Source organism: Lichenostomus cassidix, chromosome 3 (assembly GCF_008360975.1).
Source record: "Lichenostomus cassidix isolate B80296 chromosome 3, HeHo_3.0, whole genome shotgun sequence".
In the NCBI taxonomy this organism is placed as follows: domain Eukaryota; kingdom Metazoa; phylum Chordata; class Aves; order Passeriformes; family Meliphagidae; genus Lichenostomus; species Lichenostomus cassidix.
Genome location: NC_139483.1, coordinates 32092986 through 32120703, shown reverse-complemented (window position 1 = coordinate 32120703; position 27718 = coordinate 32092986). Strand labels below are relative to the sequence as shown.

Sequence of the window (27718 nt, the reverse complement as noted above, 5' to 3'; positions counted from 1 at the left end):
AAACTTCTTTTAAGCTGTGACCCCCTCTTTCTCTGCAAAGGGACGTTAAGGTGCTGCTTGCCCATCTTGTGTCATTCCTCTGTGAGCCTCTAACTGTGGTCTCCAAGCCATTAGTGCTCCGCAAGGACACACTAAGTGCTTTACAGCGGAGGTGTGGAAGCCTGTCATGGCTTTGCCTATTCCCTATTCAGCCTCCTCTTTTTCACTCATGTGTGAGACAAGGAGAGACTGAACTCCCACTCTCTGGGAGCACAGCTGAGAGGAGGAAAAATTTCTCATCATCCTGTTTCTCCATGAAACTTGTAAGCATAGAACAGAACAGTTTGGATGAGCTCTGCAACTGATTCACTTCCTTGCTGTCTACACCGGAACAAATTAGAGGAAGATATAATTCCCAGTTTGTTGTGACTAAAGGATGTGATTCCTAATATTACTCAGATAATGTCCTAGAGATATATGAGAACAGAATTTGCCCCTTTGTGATTAGATGTGTCAACAGAGCATGCCACATGCTCAGAGCAGAAACTCGATTACCTTCTCTGCTTCATTAGTCTTCTTAATACACTCTGACACTGAATTGCAGCACCCTGTTGGAACCCTCGTCAGACTAATTTCACTGTGGCATTAAGAAGAAGGATATGGAAGGTGCAGAGGAATTGGGATCTGAGTGAAATTCACCTCACATATAAATCCTGTTTAATCAGGCACAGCCTTGGAGCTGCTGGGGATTGACAGCTTCTCTGCAGCGATACACAGTCTGTTAAGACCAGTAGATCTTCACACATCTGCAGATCTGCAGCCCAGCCCTCACTGCTGCTCTCTGTGCCACCCAAAAATGAATCACTATCATAACCATCTTGCTCTCAGGGCCCTGTGTGTTTTGCTTTCTGCCCTGCACCCCAAAGAAGGCTTAAATAATGTGGAGGGCTTTATGTTGCCCTTTAGAAAGAAATCACCCCCTAAATATATGTTAAAGGCCCTGCAGAATCTTGTTTGCTAAATTTTGAAATAGAAGTTTTATCGAGGGGAAATACTCCTCTGGAATAAAACCTGAAGGTAGCCCTTGGTTTATTTTACAGCCAACATATTATTTTTAAATTTATATGAAAGATGAAATAGAGGACAAAGGGAATTATAGATCTGGAAAGCTTTTGTCAGCAGAAGACAGGAACTGGAGCCCAGTCTGAAAAACAATTTAAAGAGCCTGACATGGCATGGTCACAGGAGTACTTTAGTCTCCCATGAGCTGATGGGCTTGGCTGTCTTGTCTCATTAAGTTCTGCAACAGGTGTTGTACAATTTCCCTTCTTATGGTAATCCCTGTCGTGAAGGTAAAAAGCACAGGAATTGGGGTAAAATCCTTTCCAGGTCTTACAGCCACAATGAATAAATCCCTTCTCTTGGTGTTTGCTTCAAACACTGAATTGTTTACCAGCTGTCATTGACAGTAACTGTGAGAGTTCTTGGTATTCCTATGCCTGCTTTAACAACTTGTCCCCTTCAATCAAGTGAGATGGAAAACCACAGATACTCCTTCTGAAATACTAGCCTACACTTCCTGCCACTCTGGCACATGGCCATTTGCTTCCTGCTTTCCCTGGGACAGAGCCATGCCATCCTGCATCTGCCCAGTTCTCCTCAGCCATGGCCATGGGCATCCTGTCCCCTCCCCTTGCAAATCAGGCACAAACACCTGCGCTGCACCTCATTTACATTCATGGAGCAGCAGCAGTACCTCTGATCTGATGGGGTTTTTATCCTTCAGGGAGACAGTGTGTGCCTGATGGCACCGTGGCCTGTGTTGCTGTTGCAGCTTTTCATAATTAGATTTGCTCTTTTAGCTGAGAGGGAGACCACACAGAGCACATGGATCTGCTCGGCCTCAACTCTGCTGGTTAGCAGGGGGATTGAGCAGAGGAGGGCAGTGGGCAGAGAGCCCATGTGTTCCTGCTTCTGTCCAGTAAAACAATTCCTTGCACTGGAGCTGAAATTATCCCCAGTTTTGCACTGCCCTTTGCCAAAACAGCTACATAACCTAATACCAGTTGAATTTAGGGATTACACAAGTCAAGGCTGTTTTAACTTCGATGCAGCTGGTTCTGACTTGAAATGCAGTGTGTGAGAGAGTACATTGCATAGGAATGATTTCTTCCAAGGAAACAAAAGGATAAAGACTGAGTGCTTCTGTCTGCCATGCTGAGGAAAGAAAAGAAGTGGAAAACAAATATTGGAGGTGAGAGAAAGTCAGCAATGGTAGCATTAATTCAAAATTAAGTTTGATATTAAGGATTATTGCCTTTTAATGGAGGTGTACCTGTATGGACATCTTTGGCTGTGCATCAGAGTGTCAGGGTCCAGGCCCATCACTGGGAGCTTGACCTCTATCCTGTAGTGGGGCTGAAGATATAGGTCAGCTACCCCAGGACTGTCACTCAGATGTATCCAGATGCAGAGCTCTAAGAATACATCATTCATAATAAATCCATCAGCTTTCTGGGACAGGGCATGCAAACACTGTGCACCAATGTGTCAGAATCCAGGGCCAATTCTCCCAACCACTTTGCTCTAGACTGATCCTGTCCCCTCCTAGTTAGCCTGGATGCAGCTGCATGTTACAAAAATTTAATATTTCTGATTTTGTTCCACATTTCTTTGCCATTTCTAAAAGCGATTAAAGTATTTTTGTTGTTCTTTTTAACTGAGTATATTTTATCGTTTAGTAGTAGAGCACTGTGTTAGCTTAAAACATATTTGATTCTTTTTAGAGCTCCTTGCTCACTATGATTTGTTTTGACTGCTATTTCTACTTGTTCTTTCAATCTTGTGCTGCCTATCTCTTTTAAGAATTAGTTAATTTGAAGCAAAAATAAACTGTGCTGCAAATTCCATATGCTTGCCAGTCTCTAGAATTTGGAACTAGGCTTTCATTCATTCCACCAAAAAATATATATTTATAAATATAAATGAGGCCTCTTTCTCAACATTTCTTCCCCTAAACATACTTTTTCTGCAATCCAAAGCTGATTTAGCTGAATTTTGTCAGCTAACTGGACAAGGAACCTGTTGAAATGCAGGCTGCATTTAGTTTTTCGCAATTCTTCAGTTTGGGATGATGAAAAGTCTGTGATCTTTTCTCCTGCCAGTACACTACTAGATCTATTGTTCTATCTTCAGAAGTGCTGCAACTTCCATCTGGTACTTCCCTCCTTGCAGCAGGAATTTAATAGAAGGAAGAAGCAGGAATGCCATATGAAAAGTGATGATCTAAACATGAGCTGGGCAAATAGCATTTCAGACATATCTGTGGCAGGAAATCAGCAGCGCTACAGGCAGTATCAGTAAGCGTAAATTAGCCTAGCAGTAAAAGATGACAAACACACAGAGAAAATAATCCCTGGGAAAAGCTGCAAAGACCCATTCCCCTGCATGCCTTTTGACAGGGAAACTATTAATGTACTCATTTGTTTGATGCTATGTATAGCTCCTCCTGACAGAGTTAAGGTACTTTATTCCATGGGCTAAGCATTAATCCATTTCTATTTTTACAGGACTTTCAGGCTCCTTACATCATGAACATCACAGTCATCTTTAAATAATGTATCACAACACTGGGTTCTGTAGTTGACCAATCTTGAACGGGTCTTCATGTCTCAGTGCAAAAGTATCTCCCTCTGCTATTCCAAGCATCCAGCTGTGCAGCACATGGGTTTTAACACCTAAGAATAATGTGTCAGTGCCTCCTGCTTTGTCAGGGACAAATCCCCATGTGCTTTGGGATGCTTCTTTCCTATTTCAGCTATGCCATGTATTCAAGCCCCCAGCTGCCAAGCACTTGAGGACCAATACTTACATCCCACCCTGCTGCAGGGTCCAACCCCTTTGCACGATCTGCACAATGGCTAATGTGTCCCTTTCTGCTCTTTCCTCAAGGCCTATAATATTATGAAGGTGACCCATGGGGAAGATCACAGCCTGATGAAAGCCTTGATGCAGACAAAGGAAGAGTGTGAGGCCATGATGAGTATGCAGTGAAGCAAATCTCTACTATGGAAAACAAAATATTCAAGGACAAAGAAAATGAAATGTTTTTGATTTCATTGTGAAGCTTCTTGATGGTTTCAGTGTCTTTTCTTTAGGTCCTATTTGCCTTACAAAAAGGTTTAATATTTATTTGTTTTGCTGAATGGTCTGAATTGGGTTGGTGTTTGGCAGAATTCCTGTAATTTTCAGGATTTTTTTGGTCATCAATCATCAGTCTTATTGACAATAGCTAATTATCAATTTACAACACCTAATTATTTGATAGTAAGTATTGGGAAATGCATACAGAGTCTTCATCAGTTACAAAGTGATCTAATTCCATTGATACCAGCAGTCAATTTTTATATCAGTTTATGCCAGCAATTAGGAATGTCTTGTCAGACCCATTATAAATGAAGAGAATATACCTTTTCCCCTTGCCTTGCCCTTTGGTATGATTTCCAAAAGCCTGATTCAGAGCATTTTGACATCAAATAAATTTCCCAATGTTCTAAATTTGGGGTTCCTCCCTCCCAATATATCTGCAGGGTTTTGTCCCTCTTCTTCTTGCATTTCATATGTTATGACATCGAATACTAAAATGGATTGAATAAAAAATTTTATCAAAAGTGGAAATTGCTTGCTCTGCTTTTTCCCCATTTTGCCAGCTTCAAGAGTTTCTCACTTCATACCAGTTTTAAAAACAGATATTTGGACCTGTGATCTCAGTGCTATGGCTTCTAGACCTTTCTGAGTCTGTAGGGTTTGAATGTCACATCCCCAGATAGAGAAGCCCAGAGACCTACAGGTGAGTAGTGTCATCCCTGGGGAAGACAAGGATGTCTTGGGAATCACAGGCACTCTATTTCCCCTTGCTCATCAGCAAGAGACTTGTTCTTGCCAGAGCTGTTGACTTCCATTTTTAACACAGAAACAAATATTAACAAAAGCCAAATATTTATGAGGGACATTGAAACCTAAATAATTTAAGGCCTTTGAAAGTATTGCTTCAGGTGTGTCACTCCTCTAACAATTTATTGCTGCTACTCCAGCCATGACTGTTCCTTCATTAATCCACCGTTGTTGTAAAGTCAGGCTTTTTTCACGCCAGTAACTTGACACCATTAATTATTAGAAGATGAGAACACATTTAAAAAGAAAATGAACACTCTGGGCGTAATTTACAGCCACGGCACATGAATGCCAACGCTGAGGAAGATATCTCCTTTCAAGACGTTTGAATTTGTTCCAGTGTATGGAGCGTTCACTTGCCCAGCAGTAATGTGCAAGAAATAACCTCTGAAATGCAGTGCATTTCTAGAGTATGTAGCATGGCTTGCTGCCAGAGGCCAGGTCATATCAGCCACCCAAGAAGTGCAGTAATCCTCACAGAAATTCACTGCTTGGTTGGGTCTTCCTGCTATTATAAGAAGGAAATTGTCTGAGGGAAAAGGTCAGACCTTTGCATTTATTTATTGGGAGTTCTGACAAAGTACTGATGAAAAACCAGAAAATGTGAAGGATACCCAGCCTTCAAGAGCTATTTTCTGTTTTTAAATGGTCATATGCATATTAGAATTTATGCGATTTTTGTGTAGAGATGATGCTTATGTTATCTCATGATTACATATCTAGTACTAAGATTTGCAAATGGAGGACACTTCAGAATGTAAGGTAAGGTGATGCATTATTTTGTGCAGCAGATCCTGGGAGGCAGCCCAGCAGCTCTTGTGCATGCAGACACATCTGCATGTGTGAATGCAGCACTGTTTCCTGGAGCTTCTGCTACATGGACACCTCAACACTCCAAGGTGGGAGCTGGGGGACAGGCAGAGTCACCTGATGTCACATGAGAACAGCCAAGCTGAAGCACCTACCTGTGCTGGGTCTTTCTCTCTAAGAAGACACTTAGAGAAAAGGCACAAAGAAAACAGCTCAAAGACAGCCTTCTGGGAAACAAAGGAGCGTGCTGGGGGCTGTGGAGTATCACAGCAGCAGCTGTGCTGCCAGGAGTGCAGAGCTGTTGGAAATCCATCTGCAGCCCAATGTTCAGTGCAAGAAACCAAACTGGCACCAGGATGGTCTGTGGCTCAGGGTGCTGGGGGCAGGCTGCCTGGCCTTCTGTGGGCTGGTCTGAGGAGGAGCCTTAGTGGGGGGAATAATCCATGCTTTATATTCATTGCTGTTGATGCAAAGTTTGCAATTCTTTCAGCTTGGTCAAGTCAAGAGTCACGCTTTCTGGTTGTTTTCAGTAATTTACTGAGTAGTTTCCCTTGGAGATTCCCATACACTAACACCATCAGCAGGGCTGACAGTGCTGCAGGGGAGGTTGTTGTGGGCAGATTTTCTCTCCTAGTGGTCCACCTCTGCAAAGAATGCTGTGACTATGGAGGGATTTACCTGAATGCATCATTTCAAAGTGCAGTAGCAAGCAAGAGTGCCAGGGAGGAGGCAACATTCGATAAGCACTCATTTCAAATCAAGTAATGTTATCTTTGCACAGACATCCTGTTTCCGTTTTCATGAATAATATCTGTCAAATTTTTCAGGTGGTGGCATTAGTGGTAAGATAAAGATGCTGAAGACAGAAAGAGGCAGACTGCAACATTATCTGTAATGCTGGCAGGTTTGCTTCTTGCTTCCCCCAGGTTGAAGGCTTTTCCAGTGCCCTTTGGAAAGCAATGGTAAATTGAGTTCACCTCAAGTTCTAGGAAAGCATTTTGAATTACTTTTGTTTTAGCACTCTCCCTTTAATTAGTCCAGGAAAAGCAATGTTAGATTTCACTCAGAGGGAGCAGAATTACACTATGTGTTTGGAAGAAAATCAGTAGCAGTACACAGGAAAAAACCACAGGGAATTATAGTTTTGCTAAGAATAACTGATTACTGTTGAACAAAGCATTTGTCTTAAACAAAGAAAAAATACTCCCTAAACTCGTTTATTTCTTAAACATGACATAATTCTCTGTATCCATGCCCCTTGAGGGTGCTGACCTGATGTTGGAAGTAAAAACTCTCCAGGCCCTTGGCAAACAGACTATTATGCAGTGCATGGTGGAGGTGGTAGAAAGTAAAAGAAAAGCAGTGAAGGAAAAAATGCAGTAAACCAATTTTTTAGAGCTTTCACCTCCTTGAGTCTATCAACCTGTGTGTGAAATCTATCATGCATGGGTCTATGCCAGGAAAACTCACCCACTACTCTGCCCTTTTTCTGCTTCTCATTGTAACTCAGTTCTCTGATAGCTAGGCTTTTTAAATGAGCTTTTCTTAGACTTGTTATTTTTTTACAGAGCATGTTTATGAAATACAGAGGCTATTTCCCCACACAGTACATTTCAAATAGTCCCTGGCCACTGCAAAGCTCAATGAACAGAGTTCCATTTTTCACAGAGGTTGTGCCAATTATGAGGATTTTTTTTTTTTCCCTGAATCAGAATTAAACCTCCCATAAGACAAGGAGAAGGAAGGTCTTAAAATTATGGACACGGAGTTCTGGCTTGGCTTCTCTGCTGCACCAGAAACTGCTTCTGACCTTGGGAAAATCAGACAGGGTTAGACATCCATACTTGAGTTATTTTACTGTTGATCCTTGGAAAATAATTCCTGGAAAGGAAAGGAAAGGAAAGGGGAGAAAAAGGAGAAGAGGAGTGGTTTTGTCACTCTCCATAACTCTGCCTCTCTACATCCTTACCTATAAAGGCTTAAAGAGCCTATATGTATTCACTTAGTGTATTATTGGTAGGTCAGCATGAGAGAGAAATATTTGGCCAGCCTAGCTTTTGGGGAAGAGCAGCAAAAGAGCTGGCTGCCACGATAATTTACAAACATTAATGCTGTCCCACATGAACATGTCCAGATGAACATGTCTCAGATGAACATGTCAGAGCTGTGGCCACCTGGCAATGTCTGTGTCACAGCCTGGCACAGCAGGGTGGCACAGATGGGAATGGCATCATCATTGTTGTCATAACTGCAGGTATTACCTGGTGAGAATTCCACCACAAATGAGTGCCAAACATGGGCAGAGATCTGTGAGCTTCCCCTGTCTATGCTGTGCCTCCTCCAAATAGACAAAGTTTTGTTTCCACCCATGGAGCTTCAACAACATCTAAAGAACAGTCAAAAAATCCAACACAAGTGCTTTTGTTAATTTCAGACCAAAGCCAGGTTAGAGTTCCTCTTTTCCTTTTCTCTATTATTCTTTTTCAGATTACTCTTTTCTCTTTCCTATCAGAACACATTTCTCCAAACAGAACTTCTTTTTTTTTTTTCATTTCTGATTTTACAAATTTAATTAGCCTGAAAATACATTTGTTATGCCTGTTTTGTAAAAGGTGCCCTACAAGAACATCCAAGTGGGAATCTTCCCTGCCCAAGCATTAGGAGTGCACCTTACTTGAAAGTCTGTGATCTGCAATTCTTATCTTTTCGCGCAGTGGTTTCTGTTTATCCCCACAGTAGTGAAGTGTAAGCCAGGCCTGTGTAATCCCCCTTAGTATTTCCTGGGGAGAGCTCCCTGTTTTTATTTGCTCTGCACTTGTGATCAACATGGACAAATCAATTCTAATTCCATCATTTTTTAGACTTTTTGAAGGTTTTAATAAGAACCTCAGAGATTCCCTCCCCCCCTAATAAAATAATAACTCAGGCTTAGTAATTAGGCTTCATACAGTCACTGCTCACACAAAGAAACCTAACAGGTTCTTTATAGCTCCCAGGAGACCAATTAACCTTCTTTTAAACATATCTCTATATAGCCACCGAGACAGGCACACAGAGAAATGCATACACACACAAGCTTTGCAGCAGTCTCAGATGCTTCAGCTCCTTGTTAACCAAATTCTGATGGGGTTTATGGCAGGAGTACAGGGTTTAAGTACCCTGGCCTAGTCCATTTTAACTCTTAAGATGCCTAAATGAGGACAGAGCACAATTTTTTCTGATTTCCTTGCCCCCAGGACAGCAGGAAGAGAATAACCACACAGCCTCTTGTATGCCTAAAGTTCCCCTCCATCTCTTGGGCTCGTGCAGGCAGCACTTGCTGGTCTCCTTCCCTGGGGCTAAGGAAACTGCTCTCCCCCGTTTGTGTTTCAGCTAGGGGCTGGGCTAGCAGGGCAGACAAGACTAGAGGAATGAGCAGTGATTTCTTCCTCTGCCCCTCCAATTCAGCAGCTCCGATTCCCAGTCCAAGAGGCTCCCAATTGGAAGGTGGCAGTTTTACACACGTCTTCAAGGAAATCTACACTTTAAATCACAGGTGATCCCTCTTGACAATTCCACTTGACTTTCAGAGCAGGAGCCAGGAGACAGTAATAGAGAAGTGCGTCTGATGAGAAAATTAGCGCCACTCTTCCCCTCCTCCATGCCCCGTGCTCTGCTCTGAGCAGTTCTTGCCTATTTACTTGTAATGAAGCTCCTTTTAATGAAGTATTTCTTGTGCTGTCTTCCTGTTCCTGTCTCTCCTTGTGGTGCTGAGAATCCCATGATAAAACAGGTAGAGGAGATCTGTGCTGTCCCTTGCTGAGCTGGGGACACCCAGGTGATGTATTATGAAGCCATGGAGCTGCTGCCCCTCTCAGCAGCAGCAGCAGCACACTACAGGAGCCCACAGGGAAGGATGGAAAGGCTGTTGTGGTCTTTGGACAGAATTTCAGGCACCACACTGCTGTGGGGAGGAATTGCTATCCTTACCTATGGTGGTAGCCATGCAACTGAGGGACAGCACGTGGTCTGGGAAGTGGAGTAGCAAAGACCACAGAATCACAGAATAAGCCAAGCAGGAAAGGACCCTCAAGGATCATTGAGTCCAACTCCTGGCCCTGCACAGCACCATCCCCAAGAGTCACACAATGGGCCTGAGAGTATCACTGCTGGGGGGTTGCCTCTGCTTTTCCCATTCCCATTGTTGTGATTCAGTCTCCTTGTCAAAGTCATGTCAACCTCTAGGGAGAGTCTTCAGTGAGGCACTGGTAATGTCTGGATTTCTATTCTCTCTAATGTCATTAATGTTGTGTACCCAGCTTGTACCATGTATAGGACTGTGATCAGAATACAATTACTGCAGAGTGATCTTCCCCACCATGCTAAAGGGAATGATGATTGAGGGAAATTCTTATCATGGGTTGGGAATGTTAATTTCTGAACATCTGCGGCTGAATGCACCAGTAAATAATGATATTTTTAAAGGTCAGAGTAATGAGGATACACAAAGACTACTTATCATTACCAAATGTTTTCTGTGGGGACTGTTACATAATTTGTGAAAAATAAACAAAAATCTGATTTTGTGTTTTCTGCAAAGACCAGAGGAATGCTTATCCCAAGTCTGTGAAGGGGCAGCCTGCCAGCAAGCAGGCAAGGATGCTGCCTTATTTATGGCTGGAAAATGGAAAAATGAATAAAAATCCCTCAGATGGGCATTTTCCAGATTCATTTCATTGGGACCCCAAAGCATGTTATGCAATCCATGTAATGCGACTGATTCACCCAGGCCACAAAACTGTTTGTTTTACCATTGAAATCTAAAGCCTTGACAAAAAATGTCCTTCCAAGATAGCAGAGAAGCTCCTCAATAGACCAACAGTTCCTCTGCTGTGAAAGAGCCCTTTGAAATCTGCTTCTAAGTCACATGAAATGATGGTTATTGGGTGATGGAAGTGAAGAGCTTGTCCTACTCATGAATTGGATAAAGATTGATTTGCTTCATTGGTGTTTGCAGAGCTGCAGAGTCAACACAGGTTTAGAGCTGCAGACTCACTCAAGTCATGGCCTTCGCCCCGACAGGCTCTAACCTGGGTGTCTTTCCTCTTGGCCGAGGCCTGTCAGGCAGGCACTGAGCTGGGCAGGAATCCCAGCTCAGACCAGAGCTGAACGAGGAGCTGAGGGAGGCAAAGGCAAGGATTTTATTCCTGCCTAATGTGGTGCCTGCAGCAACACCATTCGTCTGCAGGTGGGGAATGCAACAATGTGCCAAAGCCAGCTCCAGAGCTCATTGCGTTTTCCTCTGTACAGGACAAAGGGGCCTTGGGGTGTTGTCTGGGGCCAATTCCACCTCACATTGCAATGTGAGCACTTTGTGAGCCTCGGGGAGCTTCCCTTTTCCCTGCTCCTCTCTGCAGAGCAACCAGCACCTTCCTCACTGCCCACTTTGTGTCCTGCTCTGCCACTGAAGCAGCCTCTCATCAGGGGCTGTTGCTCTTGAAGCTGTGGAGGTTTTATCTTTGTAAAACGATGTCAAGTGTCCAACTCCTGTTGCAAGGGGGAGGAAGGAGGGAACAGAGAGCAAAAAGCTCTCTAAAAAATAGCAACTACAACATAATAATTTCTGAAGGGGCATGGAATGTTTATTGGCCAGCATCAGAGAACAGCAGTACGGCAGGACAAGTCCTCAACTCCTGCACTGGCTTTGGATCATGGCAGCTCAGTTGTGCCTGATGCTCTCCGGTACCAGCTGAGCCATGCCGGTTCTGGCTCAGTGGTTTGGGCTCAGCTGCCACCACCCCTTTGAGGAGCAGGGCTTTGCCACCTTGGGACACCCATGCAGGGGGTTTGCACAAGGCAGCCAAGGAAAGACAATCTTGTTATCGTTAGGCTTGAATGCCCTCTACAGCTGCCATCTGCAACTCCCATGAAAAAGCTTGCACAGTTTGCCAGATGAAAATGGTGAAACCCTGAGGTGCCTCAGGCCAGCAGACGGTCCCAGGCAGAGGAAGCCAGTTTTGGCACCAATGTCCCTGTGTCGGTCTTCGCCCTGCCCTGCTGTACACCTCAGGCACTGTATGAATTTTCTCACAGTGAGCAGGCCAGGTCCTGGCCAGGCAGCGTGGTCCTGCAGCCAAGGAAAGCTTTGAGGATGATGTGGCCAGGTGTAGGATTCCTTAGTGAAATGTATTTACAGCTTTCCCATCTGAAACACAGGTTTAATTGCAAGTTACCTCGCTATGCACTTAAAAAAATAAAAATGGTCCTACTCCATCTTGCCTTGGGAAGAATTTCTAGGGTCATAGAATTTAGAGCTCAAAGGTTTACAATCCCAACAAGATAAGGCAGTATAACAGCCTCCCACACTTTATGGTGTGAGCTTATGAAGAGGTCAAAATGGCTTAGCAAGAGGGTGAGTTTTACTCAAAGTCACTGTTTGAGGAGGGGAAATAGCATCCTAAATCTTCATAGCTGGCTTCAACATAACTGTTAGGTTATATGGGTTTGGATTGTTTGGTTTTCTCTCCTAGCCTCGGTGGGTTTTCTGCTTCCAGTGAGACAACAAAAGGAATCCCAAAATGAAACGGTGCCTCTGCCACAGGCCTCTGACCAGCTGGTGCCATTGCATGTCCTGTGCCTTTGTAGGGACAAGTGAGGAATGATCATGTTCATCCTCTCTGCAACTCATCTGGTATCACTGGCCTTAATTTGATGACACATCTGTGCTTGCCCACCTGCCTCCATGAACCTTGATTGGTTCTGCCATGCCCTTTGTTTCCTCTCTGCCTCTCTGTGGCATAATGCTGCCTTGTCCATGCTCCAGCAACACCAGCCTCAGTTACAGTCTGGAGTCGAAATCTGTAACCACATTTCTCTGGGACATGTCAAGGGGCTGTGCACAGGCAGCATCACTGTCCTGGTGTCTGTGTGATGTATAGTGGTGAAAATGGCCAGTTCAGAACAGCCTTAAAACTACCTTAATAAGAAACTACAGATAGTTTTGCAATGCCCTCCTAGAAGGCTTTCATGCCTTGACTGATGATTACAATAATCTACCACAAAGAGCTGGGAAACCTACATCTTGAGACCTTTTGTGTTGCAAATATATAGAAAAATTGGGTAAGCAAGCTATTAACGGACATAAAAGCAAGCCAGGAACTGTCCAGAGGAGCAATAAATATTTCATAAAATGAGTTTACAGGTTATTTAGTGTGCACATAGTGTTTTTGAGTGACCCACTCTGCAGATCACTTCATGCCACCACAATGCTGATTGCCAAGCAAACTGGAATGGGTACTCCCATTGTTTCAGCCTTGACAGCAGAAAGAAGAATTCAATGGATGCAAAATCTGCAATGCCCCATCTTAGGAAGCTTTTCTGTGGATTTCACAGCATCTTAATGGCTTTACATATAATCTTCAGAAATGTTTGTTGAGCCTCTGAAAACTCAGGACAGGAGTGAGCCTGAGCTACACCAGCCCCAGGGTCTGCAGGAGTCACCAGCCACGGGGCCAGCTGTTATCTTGTTCATTATTCCAGTAATGGCCATGCCTTCCATTGTCCTCAGAAATTAGGAGAAAATGCTGTTTACAGTGTCTTGCTTGGCTCCCTCAGTGCCGCTTGCTGGGTACTGTGAGGCTTCCATCAAATATGGTTTAGCAGCAGGCAACTTGCTCTTAAAACCAGGCAGCTGCCATGGCTCTCCACAGTTGTGTCCCTGGGATTCAGCTAAAGCACAGACAGGCAGCGAGCTGAGCCCCTCTGCATGGATGAGCCCTGAAAGGCAGGGTGAGAGGGATCACTGCTGCTCCTTCAGTGCCACCAGGAGCTCATTTCAACCAAGCTCCAAGGGGCTGTTTGCCAGGGGCTGTGCTGGGTGGCACAGAGCATCCAGTGGCACCGGTGTGGAGTCTGCAGAGCCCAACCCAGTGAGTGCGGTGGCTTTTGTGCTGTCCCTCCTTCTATATTGTAATGACAATGAGCAATTCACCTTCTGACAAGCTAAATACAGGTTTTCTGCCCCTGGTTTTCTGTCATTCAGGGAATGAAGATGAGCAGGGATGAGAAAGTGACAAGCACAGTGAGTGACAGAGTTCCCCCACTGCTGGAGGTGTGAGACTTCCTCTCCACAGAAAACCTCAAGTCCCACACACAATCCCGACGTGTCTGGTGACACTTGGACTCCTAGGAGATAGAAATGGAAATATGGGTATGTGCCAGACACACACAGCTGAACACGTTTGGCTGTCAGTTGGTTGGCATGAAACTCACAATCTGACGCAAAGCATGGGTGCCAAACCTGTGCTATAAGTGTCCACAGAGGAGACACATGTAAACATATATGAAAATGAATGCAGGTCTTTTCCCTAGACAAGCATCCATTGAGATGGACTGGTTTGGGTTGCCTAGAAGCTTTTCCCAGATCAACACTTGCCAGGATAGTTCTTGAGAGTGGACAGGACATCCAAGCTACCTACTCATTCCTGGAGGTTATGAAAGTAATCTTTGAGCAACGTACAGCATTTGTGTGGTCACAGCCAGCAAAGCTTTGCTCAGTGGTTAAATAGCAGATGTCAGCCTCCAAAACCGCCAGATCGGCAACTGTCAAGACTACTAACTATCATAAACCGTAAAATCCACAGATGGCCTTTTCCAGAGGAAATAAATATTAACTTTGCGTTCATCGCAGAGACTGGGAACTGAATTTTCTAGCCTTCATCCCTCTTCAGCATCTTCCAGGCAGATGCTGATGTCAGCCAAAATGAGAGCAAGCTCCCGGGAGCCTGATGTGCAGAGGAGAGGAACAAGCTTTAACAACAACCTGACCTTCTCCTGATTTTCCAATAGTTGAAAAGCTTATTTGGGACCCCATAAGGAGATGGGGTTGGTCAGGTTTCCACAATAAGCCCTCTCCTGATTTTTTAGTCTAGCCAATTATTGGTTTTAAAGATAAACTTGATCATTGCTAGGGCATTATTTTACAAGAGGTATCAACAATTTGGAGGAGGCATGATTAGGAAGAAGCCTTTTGCCAGGTGTGAGCCCCTGCTCCAACTCTGTGAATGCAACCTTTCCTTGCTGTCTTGCCCCAAATCAGAAGCATGTGACATTGAGGTCTGTAAGGCTCCAGATCTGACCAAGGGTGAATTGATTTTGTTTTCAGCTCATCTAGAGCTCCTCACCATCAGTTCTGTCTTAGACAAAGTCTAGGACTTGCACTAACCCATTTTTCTGTTTTTGTCCCTGTAAGGCACTGTAGGCTCCTTAATACTGATGCAGCTGCATGATAACAGCAATGAAGATAAATTACCTCAAAAGTAGGCAATAAGCCTTTTAGCTCTTTAGAGCAAATCAGAGCTATTCTGAACAGCCCACAGACAAAAGAAATGGCTGTTTATCTTCATTTACAGCTACTGTGGAGAGGCACAGCATGCAAATTCACTGGCCCAGGGCAACAGCTAAGGTAGTACAGGGCTTGCTGCTATAAGAGGGCAAAGGAGGAGACTGTCTCCTCCCAACCACCTTTGCCAGCCTTTGCCTCTGTATCCACCTCAATATTTTTCATTTAAAAGAGGTGGTCACCATAAATGATTGCATTCCCTGCCACTGTGACTGCCAGATCTGCCACTATGCTGTATAATAATATGATAGAAGAAAGGACCTTGTTAAATGCTCATCAAACTGGTAACCAAATATTTAATGCCTAACACCCTAACATGTCCCTCCTAAAGTAGGGAATATGAGAAAATCATCTGCTGGCACATGATGTGTTTTAAAGGATGTTTTAAATTATTTCCTTTTTTTTTTTTTTTTTTTAATCTTCCCCACAAGAAATAAGATCTGTAGTTTTCTTCCAATGGGAAAAGCCCAGTGTCTTTATCAGGGCTTACCCAGGTGTTGGTGGGCATGTGAGATTTGCCCAGAGAGCTCATTCACATCTTGTGCTGCAAGGGAGGTGCTCTTTTAATTATCAACAGGGAATGCCACAAACATGAACCGAAGGTAAGCAGATATTCTGCACTCAGCAGCTGTTCAGGGGTCAGCTGAGCCTGCCACCACTGCCTCTCTGAGCGACAAAAATGTCTTGAATAATGGACAGAAAGCTTTTATCGCTCCCATGTTGTGTTACTTACCTGTATGGTGATACAAGGGAAATGTAAAGATTACAAAAAATTATACCCATGAAGACATATTTTTTATTTTGTTTTATTTTTCTCTTGCTAGCAGCTGCAAAAGAGCAATCCCTGTGTATATGTCTAACCAGCTTATGCAAAAGCCTGACCATTTTAGGTCTGTGACTGTGTTTTCTTTCTCTTTCTGTACAGCAGCAGGGGAGAAGTTAATGGTGCTCTGCTTGCTTGTAATGTTTCGGTCACTGCTACCAAACCCTGCTATTCCTTATTGTTTTCTGGTGAATTTGCTTCTAGTAACACTTGCTTGATAAAACGCTTAGGTCATTTTATTTTCAGGTTTGATCTTGCTCACATTCACTCTCCTAATACCACATCTTCTTGTGGGTAAAAAGCATTCTCAGGTATGAAATGCCATGAAGTGCTCTTGTCTAAAGTGAAAGAGTCAGTAGGAGGAGGCAGATATATTGGTAAGATAAAAGTAAACATTTAATGCCACTATAGTTTGATCTTTTTCCAGACATCATATTTTTGACAATGTTTCACATCTCAGATACCACAAAAGGGATAATTTTTAGCCAGCAAACAATAAACTTTACAATTTTAATGGCAAAAGGTTCAATGCATTTGTTGACAAACTTGGAAATGCCTGTGACTTTCCACATTTTGAACTTGTCCTCATGCTGTTCTTTCTTCTTTTTTCCCCGATAAAATTTAGTTGATAAAATATATATATATATATATACTACTGATACATCCTCTTCTGGAATTGCCCACTGATGCAACCAGCATAAGTTCTATATCTATCAATTTCTCTCCTCCTTAGCCCTATTTTATACCACTGTTATAATGAGAAAGAACATAGCCACGGACAGAGTGAAATGGATTTAGCAAACATACACTTCAATGCATAGCACTTAGATAAGCATTTCCAACCATGATGTGTAAATAAATTATAAAATACAAGCAACTCTATAAAACAAGAACATCCTGAGTTTACAAATAAATTATATCCTTCATACATAGAATATGATGTGGATGTGGATGTTAGTAACCAGCAGTTTCAGCTACGGGAGGGAAAGAAGTAAAATGTAGAAAAGTTAGTAACTATGCATACATAAAACATATATGTATGTGTGCTACATGAAAATACTCACACACATACATATACAATAGAGAGGGTGAATACATCCATATCTATAGTTTATAGAGAATATGCAATATAGCTGAAACTGCCTCAAGCACCAATTTATTACCATTATTATAAAGTTTGCTCAATACTTAAGTAGGACCACTCAAAGTAAGATGGTTTAGGTTGTGTTTTATTTCCTATCCAGGACGGTTTGAAGGTAGTTTGAAATATTATAGCTGAATGCTACTGAATGCTACTATTTGACTTTCAGCACCTCCATTCTTTGCAGAATCATCATGCTCTTTGTGAGCTCCAAAATGTTGCATAAGTGAGCACGAGACTGCTGCTCATGAGGTTGGTGGCAAAAGGGTGCTACATTTCCTAAGGAATTTTTTTTTTAAAGGTTGCTTGAGAAAGAGAAAGAAGAAAAGATAAAGACAATAATAAAATGGTTTATTATTTCCAGGAGCAGGTATGGAAGCTCAGATAACCTTAGGATGAGTGCACAATAAATGCAAGAGAGAAAGAGTGATTATTAACTTTGCATTGACAAATCATTCACAGTTTTGTTTGCTATGTTATTTGGAAACCCCTTTCAAATCTTAGGATAGCTAGCAACTGCCAGCTCTGTGTCTTCAAAAACTGCTATGTGTTGCCAATGCAAAAGCCTAAGGAGTTACAAAACAAAGACCATGAAGACATCAGGATTAAGCAAGGTAGGCCACCATCCATGGATTTGAGGAAAAATGCCTCTCTGTATGGTCATCATCCACTCCTATCAGTATTTAATGGTACCAATGCTTTGATCTCCCTGATGCTGTGCAACCATCCATCCCATCATATGAACTGGCATCAGAGGTCGCTCAGCCTCTAGCTTAGAAGAATTGAATTTGCTTCTGCAATGCAGAATCTTCAATTTGCAATGTTAAATCTGTTAGGACTTAGACAGAAAGCTTCACAGACCACCAAGAGTCCAGGCTTTCAGTTAATGTGACTACACTGTATGCCCCAAGCATGAGCAGAAATTGTTCTGTTTAACAGCTGAGATTGTAAAATATCTTGCCTTAAATTCATGACACTTTGAAATACAGAGTAGTTAATCTGGAATATTTTTACAGGCTTTAACAGCATCTTTGTGGAAACTGCAGCAATTTGGCTATGTGGGCTGAAGAACCTGGGTAAGAAAGAACTTTTTAAAGAAACCCTTGAAAGAGTTTCAAGCATAAGTTCTCCCTGTTGTGTGGCATGAGTTAACTTCATCCAGGTGAGTGCAAGGAGAATGGCTTTTTAGGCACTCCTTGGAGGAGGAAAGGAGAGTGGTGGTGCTGCCTTTAGTGAACAGCTATGTCACCTCCCCACAACAGTGTGTGAGGAGTCTCAAGCTGTGTGCATGTACATTTATCTGTGTGTGTACACCTTTTGTTTTTACAATGATTTTTTGCTCATAAAAAAAGATGCAACAAAACCACGGACATTTGTAAAAGGTGATTTTTGTAAAAAAAAAATTATTTGGAGATGTCATCACATTTGAATTCCATGCCACAGGTAATAGTCCTTACTTTAACACAAGCCATATTATTGGGATAAATGAAAAAGTGAAAAATATAAAAAACTTCAAGACGAACTGAGTCTGTTCTGTGAGCAAACATGGGGTTTGGTGTGTATTACTCCCAACATCTCTCCCAGTTTTCAGCTTCTATAACTGCCACATTTAGCAACAAAAGAAAAAATGCCAGTGTGTATCTTTGATACTTTTTTTTTTTACATTTTCTGCAGCTCTCACTTAGCTTGCTTCACATCAGAGGATCATGCCATTGCTTGTTACCAGTTACTATTTTATGGACCTGCAAGTTTCAGAAGCTAGGTTTTATGGCAGTGGGTCTTCCAAGACTGGATAGAAGACAGAAGGTGTTTAGCAGTAGCCCTGTGTGTGGCCCTTACACAAAGTGAGCATGTGTCAAATAGGTAAGAGGAACATGTTTTCTACTATATAACAGTAAATACCCCAAAAAATGGCAGGTGGATGAATTTCCCTGACAACTGGGTTTATTCTGCTGTAACTCTTCTGATTCTTAATGCAGTTCTGCCTCACTTTTATCAGAGCAGGTGAGATGAGGAGAGGACCAGTAAAGACCTAAGAAAGGAGAGTATTCATTTGCTTCCTTTTCTTTCTGTAAAGTAATACTTTGGATTACTTAGATCTGAATGAATTGACAAGGAATCATTTTGAGGCAAATGCAAGGCGTGCATGGCAAAAGAAAGGAGTGAAATGGATTTAGTGACAAATACACCATGAACTGGGGCTCTCTCACTGCCCTTAGAGCACAAATTGACCCAACACAGCTCCTGCCTGCTGCAAGAGCTCACACAGACCAGAGAAATGCTGGAATCCACAACACAGCCCAAGTCTCCAGCCTAAGGTTACACTTGAATTTGTGGCTGTAAAGCAGCTCCTGTCCCTTGTATGAGTAAGTTTCACATGTGCCAAGAGGAGCAGCTCTCAGAAAGAGCCCCCAGCTGCTGGTGGGGATGTGGAGCAGTGCTGGTGTTCCAGTCTCACAGTGAAGAGCTGTGATGATCTGTCACACGTGAGAACAAAGAATTAACCTTCAAACCTAATTACATTAACACTGCTGTTTCCTACTAAAGCTGTCCCAGGGAAGTAAGATTGATTTCTGAATGTGCAAATGATTAAGCATTACATTCATGTTGCTTTTGTGTATTTTGGGCAACAGGATGCCTTTTAAAAAATCAGCATAAAAACAGCATTATGCTGGCAATTCCTTAAAGAATGGGACTTCCTGGATGACCTGCAGAAGTGTATGGGTCTTCTGTAAAATGCTGGCTACTGCAAACTAAGATCAATTTAATAATAAAGTCCTGATGTTTGATTTATTTGTTTTGCAAATATTTGAGTTATAATAATATAAATTCTGAAGTGAATAGCTATTTTCAAGAAGAAAACATTTTATAGTTGTCAAATCTCCACAAATGTTTCATTCCTTTTTTTGCATTACGTCATCAAAATTCTTAAAAACATAGTGGCAAATTCTGAAATGCAGTGACAGAAAGTCAAGAAATAGAAGATGAGTATGGATTTTAGGGTATGAATACTAGTATATAATGAGAGTGTTAATGGCTACTCTAATTAGGTCCTCAGATAAAAAGTATTTGTAAGTACTGTGAGTCTCTTCAATTAGCACATAATTTTTAGTATGCAAAATTTATTCTTGGCATAATCAGTTTGGTTTCAGGAATACATTTTAGTCCATTGTGACAAACAGGGTGAACACATGCTCTTACTCTTTAAGATAATAGCTAGGTACATGTGCTTTTTGCTATGCCTCCTAATCTACAGAAGTGCCAAATTGAGAGTGAATGAATAACTGAGTTAATGATGGTGAGGAATATTACATGCAATAGGTATTTTATTTTACAATAGCTCTGAAATGTGTCCACTTGATTTATAGAAACAGCACAACTCCTGTGTAGGTCCCAGACTGTGTGCAGGGACTATTTCCTTAGCTCTGTGCAGCTGTACTCAATCCACGGGACTCTGCAGAGATGAGATGGCCTCCAAAAAACAAAGTGAGTAAGTGCTACTGAAATTGCTATAAAGAGAAGAAACCCAAATAATTTGCATTGTTGGGGGGGGTGGGTTTCAGAGTCGGTTGGAGTTTTTTTTATCTTAAGAGAGAAGGGGATATGTCTGAAATACTTAGAATATAAGTTAGGAAATTGTTGTGGAACAGACTAGAAAGTGACTTTCACTTTTCCTCCCTCCAAATAATTCTATAGATTGTAAGAAGAATCTTCTACAAAATCCAATGACAAGGGTAATAGAGTGAATAAGATTTGTTATTACAAGTTGTAGAGCACTCCAAGCAAATAAATCTATACAAATGTTGTTCCTATTTTCTAAAAAAGCTTTTTTTCTTCACCTAAGCACTAGAAAATCTACCAGGATTGTTTTTCCACTGGGACTTCCTGCTTGTGATATTGTAATACAACATTGATATGATGGTGCAGGTAAAAGAAGTCAAGCAGTTTATTGATGCATTTTGGATGTATTAAATGAGGGTCTTATTTCCTCATAAGCAACAGGAGGGTAGCACAAGTGTATGTGAGAGCAGAATTTTTGTGAATGTGCTTATTTCATAATGCAGGAATAAGAAACCTAATTTAACAAAATAATTCTCTTCATGCTCATATGTAATTAAAATGCAGATTTTGCACATTTGTTTATGAAATGCAAAGGATGTTCCTTCCCACATACTATTTTGTAGATAAAGAGGCAAACTAGTAGAATATTTGGATGTTCATGGAGGTGCAGACCCTTGTCCTTTTGATGTCAATATGAATTTTGCCATGGCTTCAGGTACTGAGGATTAGTAAAGATGCCATAGCCAACATGCTTGCAGTGCTCTATCTACTCATTTGCTTTATTTCCAGATGTACTGAGCTAAGCAGAGCCTGCACTTCTCAGGTACATCCGTGAGTATGGATACACTGGGCCAGGGATCAGAAGCTGACAAAACATGTTTTGCAGTGGTAAATGTCATAAAGGGGCGAAGATAAATTTTATCAGTCATAGCCCCAAGAAAGAATGAATAAATCACTCATTTTTGGACTGATAAACATGGGAAGAACCCTCAGCCTAAAGGGTAATTTTCCAGCAAGTTATTAGCAGCAGAAAAAGGGGTTATGAAAGTACCTCCTCATTCGTAACTCCAGCCAGTACAAAGCAAAACATATATAAGCAAGAAAACAAGTTATGGGGGTTGGATCAAACTGAGTAATATCACTTCTCTCTCATACACTGCAAAACCTACAGGCTGGGAAAATGACAGTGTTCTCCAGAATATAAGAGAGTGCAGAAGAGCATTGAAACAAATCTTACTCTCTGCTAGAAATATGTTTGTGTCATCTGGGAAAGCTGAATTTCTCTTTGAGTGGCCTTACTCTGGTAACAAGACAGTTAACATTTATTCATATTTTGTACTGATTAGGAAATATCTCTACAAACACAAGTTACTTAGAAACAGCAAGTCTGAAATAGGAGAAAACACCAAGAGAAAAACAAGCTGTAAATACATTTCAAAAGTGTATTTGTTTTTTTTTTCTTTTTCTTTTCTTGACTAGCACCATCTGTACACAATAAAGTATGAACATAAATGTTTGGATAACAAAGATTTGCAAGGCACTTAAACAGTTTTTCTGGATAGGTTTTCTTTTAATGAACCTCTCAATGGAAGTCCCACAACCACCTTTCCTCCTTCCTCAGCTAATGCAGGGAAAGAAGTGTCTTCTGCCAGCAGTTCTTATTTACAGACATGTCCTTAAAAGGTTCCGCAAAGTGCTCTTTTAGGCTAAGAGTATCAACAACCTTCTATCTCCATTTTCCATGCTTGTTCTGTTTGGTTTTTTTTAATACTACTCCTCTGTATAGTATAGCAAATCTCTCATACACACAGCTGAGACTTGACTCCAACCTTCATCCTCATTCTTTTGTCTTTGGGATGCTGTTTGGAAGGGAAAAGGAGGATGGCAGAGATGCGTGTTGAAATTCTCTTGAGGTTCACACTTTATCGGCGTCTAGAGGTGATGTCAAAACAGGTGATCATCATGAGATGGGCCTTGCAGAAGTTGACACGGTTTTCCAAACGCTCAGTCACACATTCCAGGGCCTCCAAGTATTCCAGAGAATCCAGCTCAAATACCTGCTCCAGATCAACTGTGAGAAAGAAAATACACAGATAGGGAAAGTAGACAAAACCTAGTGATTGCTGGTGGGAGAGTCAGAGCTAATTCAAGTCTTCAAACACATCAACACTGTATACAACATTATCTCTGGCTTGCCACTGTCATTAAAAGTTGCCTTTTCTTTTTAATGGCTATTAAAATGGCACAGCAGCTTGCCCGTAGGGAAAAATACTTTTTAGTTGCATTGGATGCTCTGCCATCCTCACCAGAACTGCAGATGCCTTTGCTGTGCTCCATCATCCTCCAGCAAATGTTGAATGCTAAGCATGTACTGACTTTCTCACAGATTCTGCTGATCAGAAAGAGCTTTAAATAGCTGCTCTCTCCTGGGAGGGCAATTCTTTTGTTGAATTCAGAACTTGGAATTAAAAATAAACCTCTAGGCTCCTTGTTCCTCTCATCTCTCCCTATTCTATGTGATTCTCACTAGACCACTCAAGCAAGGCAAGGGAAGGCAAACACATCAATCACTCCAACACAGGTGCCCAGCAGCTTCCATGGAAGCCAAGTGTGAGATATATTGTCTGAGCCAGCACTTCCCATCTTGTCTGGGCCCTGAGGTCTGTGCAATCCTTCAGGCTTTCTGCATTTACCACATCAGAATCAGAAGCAAAGGAATCACACAGTAAGTGGACAGCAATGCATAGCAAATCCTCTGATGTCCTTTTTAATTCTCTTCCTTTATAGTGTTCCTGAAACCTATACTGTGGTTGTTCTGCAGGATGTACCAATCTGGTGTCAACTTAAGGCAGCTGTCAAAGGAAGAGTTAGGATGTTGTGAGGGAGCAGTCCAGCCAGCCTCCTTTTACCACCTGCAATTATCCTAAATAAACTTTTGCATATTGTGGGTTTTTTCTGGAACTCTTTGACATGAGTTCTTGTCTCGTCTGCTTGCTAATATTAAAAACTGTTGTATAACTACTGCAGTATTCTTTATGGTTTTTTCCTCAGACGTGCTGAGGTTCTTCTTCATTTGAATGTGAATGCCCTTTAAGCTCTCTGAACTTTACACATCTATAGTTATAAAAAATGGGCCAAATTCATTTTTCATGTAAGCCCACTGCTGCCAAGGGACAAGTTTGCGCCACAGTGTTGTTTTGTGGTAGAAGAGCAGATTTATAATATTGCTTATATGTTTGAGTGATCTGAGGCCAAAAAAAAAAAAATCTCATTTTCAGGAGCTGTGGACTGAAACGTGTGAACGTTAGTCTACCAATGGCAATATCCACCACTAGAAAGCTGCACCATTTCAACATTCAGCTCTCAGGCAAAAAGGATTGTTTGGTTCTACTGTCAACATTTCATAAGAATTATAGGAACTAGTTCTAGAAAGACAGTCAATCTAAAGCTTGGCCTTAGGTCATATGTTGGTTCATTTTAGTTTACAAACAGTAGCTTATATCTCACTCTTACCAGAAATTTCTGCTTCCCTCCATTCCTACTATTAAATAAAGGAAACCTATGAGTTCAGGAAATAAAACAATGTCCTTACATTCACTGAGCCACTTATTAGGATCCAGCATCAGGTACTGTTTGGTCACCTCCAGTTCTCTCATTAACCACTCATACTTGGCCTTGACCTCAGCGATTCTCTGTTGGCGATGCTCCAGGATTTTCAGCTTGGCATTGAAACATATCACCTCCTGCCAGCCAGGAAAAAGAAGCAGGGAAGGAATAGGTGAAGAGGAGAAAAAATACCCAGATCCATTCAGTGAAATGATCTTCCAATCAATAATACTGACAACAAGCCATTTGTTCTGGAAGCTAATGAATCACTGCATGAAATCATCCATCATCAGCTTTATTTTTACTGCTTTTGTTTGGTTTTCATGTTTTCCATCAGTGAGCTTTGGAGACTTTGCAATGGTAGTTAATAATAAACCATAATAATTAATAACAGGCAGCATCTTGAAATTAGATTAACTGTAGAAAAACATTTCTGTTTTTTTCACCACAGTTTGGCTAAGAGAACCTAAGCTCTTGGGAGTAGGAAATCCATTGCTTGCTGTATTAAAAGCCTAAATACACCCCTGTGCTTGGTGCATAAGTAAGGCATTAGTCATATTTTAAAATAAGAGAACTGGTAGCAATATCAAATTTGAAACATCCTTAAACAAAGGGAGTATGTTATGAAAAGCTGTAGCAATTTACAGCTATTAATAAAGAAGATATATTTTCTGTAAAGATCTGGGGCACAGTAACAGCAGGAGGTACAGTGCTGGAGACAGCCAGCCTGGCCTCACATGACTTCTGAGGGGTGGCAGCCACCAACATGTGCAGCAAATGAAACCATGCTGAGAGCTGTGCTACCCTTGCTAGTGTGGAAGCATTTCCAGTAACAGAACTATCCTCATCCAAGCCTGGTGAAGGTCTCAACACTATTCCACAGTCTCCTCTGTAAACAAATCTGCTGTGTGGGTGAATGCAGTGGAAACTTCACTCCAACAAATTTTGCCAAACATCACAAATAGCCTCAACAAGTGACAGGGGCGAGGAAGAAAAAGTGCCTTAAAATAATAAGAAAGTCTGTAATCCACCGTTACTCTGAAATACTCAACTTCAGACGCTCTTCCCAACCTTATGTTTCAAGAGCTGACCTTTGCAATTTACGCCCTCCAGGGGATTACACGGATTGCACTCACCTTGCTGTCCCCACCACGCCGTCGCTGGAGCCGCTCCACATCATCTATCTCATAGACTTTGATCTCAAAGGGCTCCCCCAGCCCCCTCTGCCCGCTCCGCAGTGGCCCATCCACCCAGCGCACCCCGGGGCTGCTGGCAGGCTTCCTTGCCGGGGAAGCAGTGTCAAGGGATAAAGCCGGAATAAGCCTCCGCCTCTGGGAACCTGCGAATGCAGAAAGTGCCATCACATGTTAGCACAGTCATTGCTTCTCCTTTCTACTGCAGAGCAGTCTACAAATTATATATGTTTGGCCTTCTCAGGCACAGAAGAAAATGGAGGGAAAACCCAGGAGCTGTAGCTGCAATGTGCCCACTCGCCATGAGTGAGACCTGCGTGTGTTCTCTGGTGCCTGACTCTGGATTTGGCACTACAAGGGCACAGGTACCCTGAAGCTCTAAGATCCTGTCTGCTCCCCTTTGATTAGCTCTCAGTGCATACAGGTAAGCTGATGAAGGATCCAAGCCAGCAGGATGGAACTGCTCTAGCTGGCTTTCCTATCTCTTTACTGGTACTGGCTCTTACAGTCAAAGAACAAGCATAAGCCAGCCTCTGCACAGACCATCTCCAGGACAGGTGTGGGTTTAGCTTTTTTTTAATCACAGCACAAAAAGTGCTTTGACAGCCAAGTTCTGTTCCTGTGCTGGAGTTGGGTGCCAGCATACCACCACCTAATCCTTTGCACAACAACTCTGCAGGCTGACTACAGCAGTAAAGCCAGTGGAGAGAACAAAATGCCTGCAGTAAGTACATCCAAGCTTGGTGGTTGCTAACAGAGTTGCATTTTCCTTGCCTCTGTTCAGTAGAATATTCCTCTAAAACAGGAGGAATATTCTGTTGTGAGAAAGAACAAATAGACACACACAAAAGGAAAAACAACTGGTTACGTTTCCTTGCTTGGTTTTGTACAATCAGAGCAATGGTTCGGTTTAAAAAAACAAAACAAAACAAAAAGTTTTGTAGCTGACACAGGGTCTTCCCCAGGAGGCAGCAGGAATAAAAAGGATGGGAGAAGCCAAAAACAAAAGCTGGAGCCAGCAAGTTTGAATGAAACTGTTAACTGCCTCTCTTGGCTGCAAGTACAAAAGTGATGCCAGCCAGCAGGGAAGAGATGCTGAATGATCATGCAGATTTTATTTTAAAAATAAGATTAAATAATTTATAGGAATCTCCTGCTTTACATTTATTGAGACTTGAATGCAAACAGTTTCAACATGTCTGTCAACTTGGTGCTTCAACAAAAGCTAAAAAAAACCCAAAAAAAGATCTATTGATTGCCTAGTTTTTGGATTTGCAAGTAACAAAGTATTGCCTAGTTTCATTCATGGGAGTCTGTTTCTGTGCTGACTTTGAGAACCATCACATCTTATCCCACGATTTCTGAGTACAACAATCTGTGTTAGAAACCAGTAAGTCTGTGTTAGAGATCAGTAATTAACCTGTAAATTCTAGCTTTAAAATGGAGAAGAATTATCTGGCAAGCCTCATCTATAGAGCTTTTACTTGGATGCATCTGAGATAACCCAATGCAGGAAAAAGAGCACAGGCAGGGCTGATTGACAGAGAGCTTTGGGTAGACAGGGTCTACAGGGCCCCTTCATACCAAACAACCTGAGATCTGGACTGCCCATCCTATGACACTTACCATAGCTCTGTCTATTGCTCGCACTGCAGCCCAGCAAAAAAAACTCATGCCAGAACAAATGAAGCCTTACAAATACCAGCAAGCAGGAGTTATTTTAGTTCTCTGGTACCAGTCACTGGAAGACAATGTCAGCATTCCCTTACCTTGAATGCATTTCAGTTAATCTCTAGATTAAACTGCCTGATCAAGAGAAGAGTCAGACCTTGATAAAAGGAAAAGCAAGGTCAGACCCATTACCATAGCCAAAAAGTGACAAGAGTTTGGGAGGACCCCAGAAAACTGCAGTGCTAAGAGTGACTCTTGACAGCAGTGCTACAGAAAGGTAACCAAATGCTGGGAGTAGGTGCAATCTTGAAAGGAGGTGAGACAGCATGGTGGAGTATTTAATTTTGTTACATGCAGGGACAATTCCTGAAATAGGCTCAGCCCTTCCTAGGAAACAAGAGCTCAGTTTGCTTGGATGGGAAGGGCCCTGAGTATCATCCTAGTTTCACTCAAGATCAAATGGTTTCAGGCATTAAATACGTTTCTAAATACTTTCGAGGCTTTTGGCCATGCTGTCCCCCACAGAAGCAGTCTCTCGAATTTTGCCTGAGTACAAACACAATCTCTGCTGTTCAACAACCTTTAGAGCCAGTGATATCTAC

The 27718-nt window shown here is 42.1% G+C and overlaps 2 protein-coding genes and 2 long non-coding RNA genes across 6 annotated transcripts in view; 3 read left to right on the top strand and 1 right to left on the bottom strand.

Moving 5' to 3' along the window:
* The window catches only part of SMYD3 (SET and MYND domain containing 3), a 383946-nt gene extending 379290 nt beyond the window's left edge, over nt 1-4656 (top strand). For 2 of the 3 annotated variants that reach the window (XM_085055185.1, XM_085055183.1), the window contains one exon: nt 3931-4656. In XM_085055185.1, the coding sequence (XP_084911311.1) occupies nt 3931-4032 (102 nt within the window). In that variant the 3' untranslated portion in view covers nt 4033-4656. The other variant, XM_085055184.1, reaches the window with a different exon arrangement.
* A 10990-nt stretch (nt 4657-15646) lies between these two features.
* LOC146439406 (uncharacterized) lies at nt 15647-18834 on the top strand. Its single transcript, XR_014850793.1, has 3 exons — nt 15647-15723; nt 18102-18161; nt 18760-18834. It is a non-coding gene; the product is annotated as an uncharacterized LOC146439406 (long non-coding RNA).
* Nucleotides 16317-27718, bottom strand: part of KIF26B (kinesin family member 26B) — a 293798-nt gene continuing 282396 nt past the window's right edge. The window contains exons 13-15 of the mRNA XM_085055178.1: nt 25389-25591; nt 24239-24389; nt 16317-22717 (exon numbers count right to left, since the gene is read on the bottom strand). Coding sequence (XP_084911304.1) covers nt 22569-22717; nt 24239-24389; nt 25389-25591 — 503 coding nt within the window. The 3' untranslated portion in view covers nt 16317-22568. The remainder of the gene's footprint in view (nt 22718-24238; nt 24390-25388; nt 25592-27718) is intronic.
* On the top strand, nt 20476-23918 carry LOC146439405 (uncharacterized). The gene is made up of 5 exons (XR_014850792.1): nt 20476-20571; nt 20936-21012; nt 21436-21477; nt 23177-23371; nt 23468-23918. It is a non-coding gene; the product is annotated as an uncharacterized LOC146439405 (long non-coding RNA).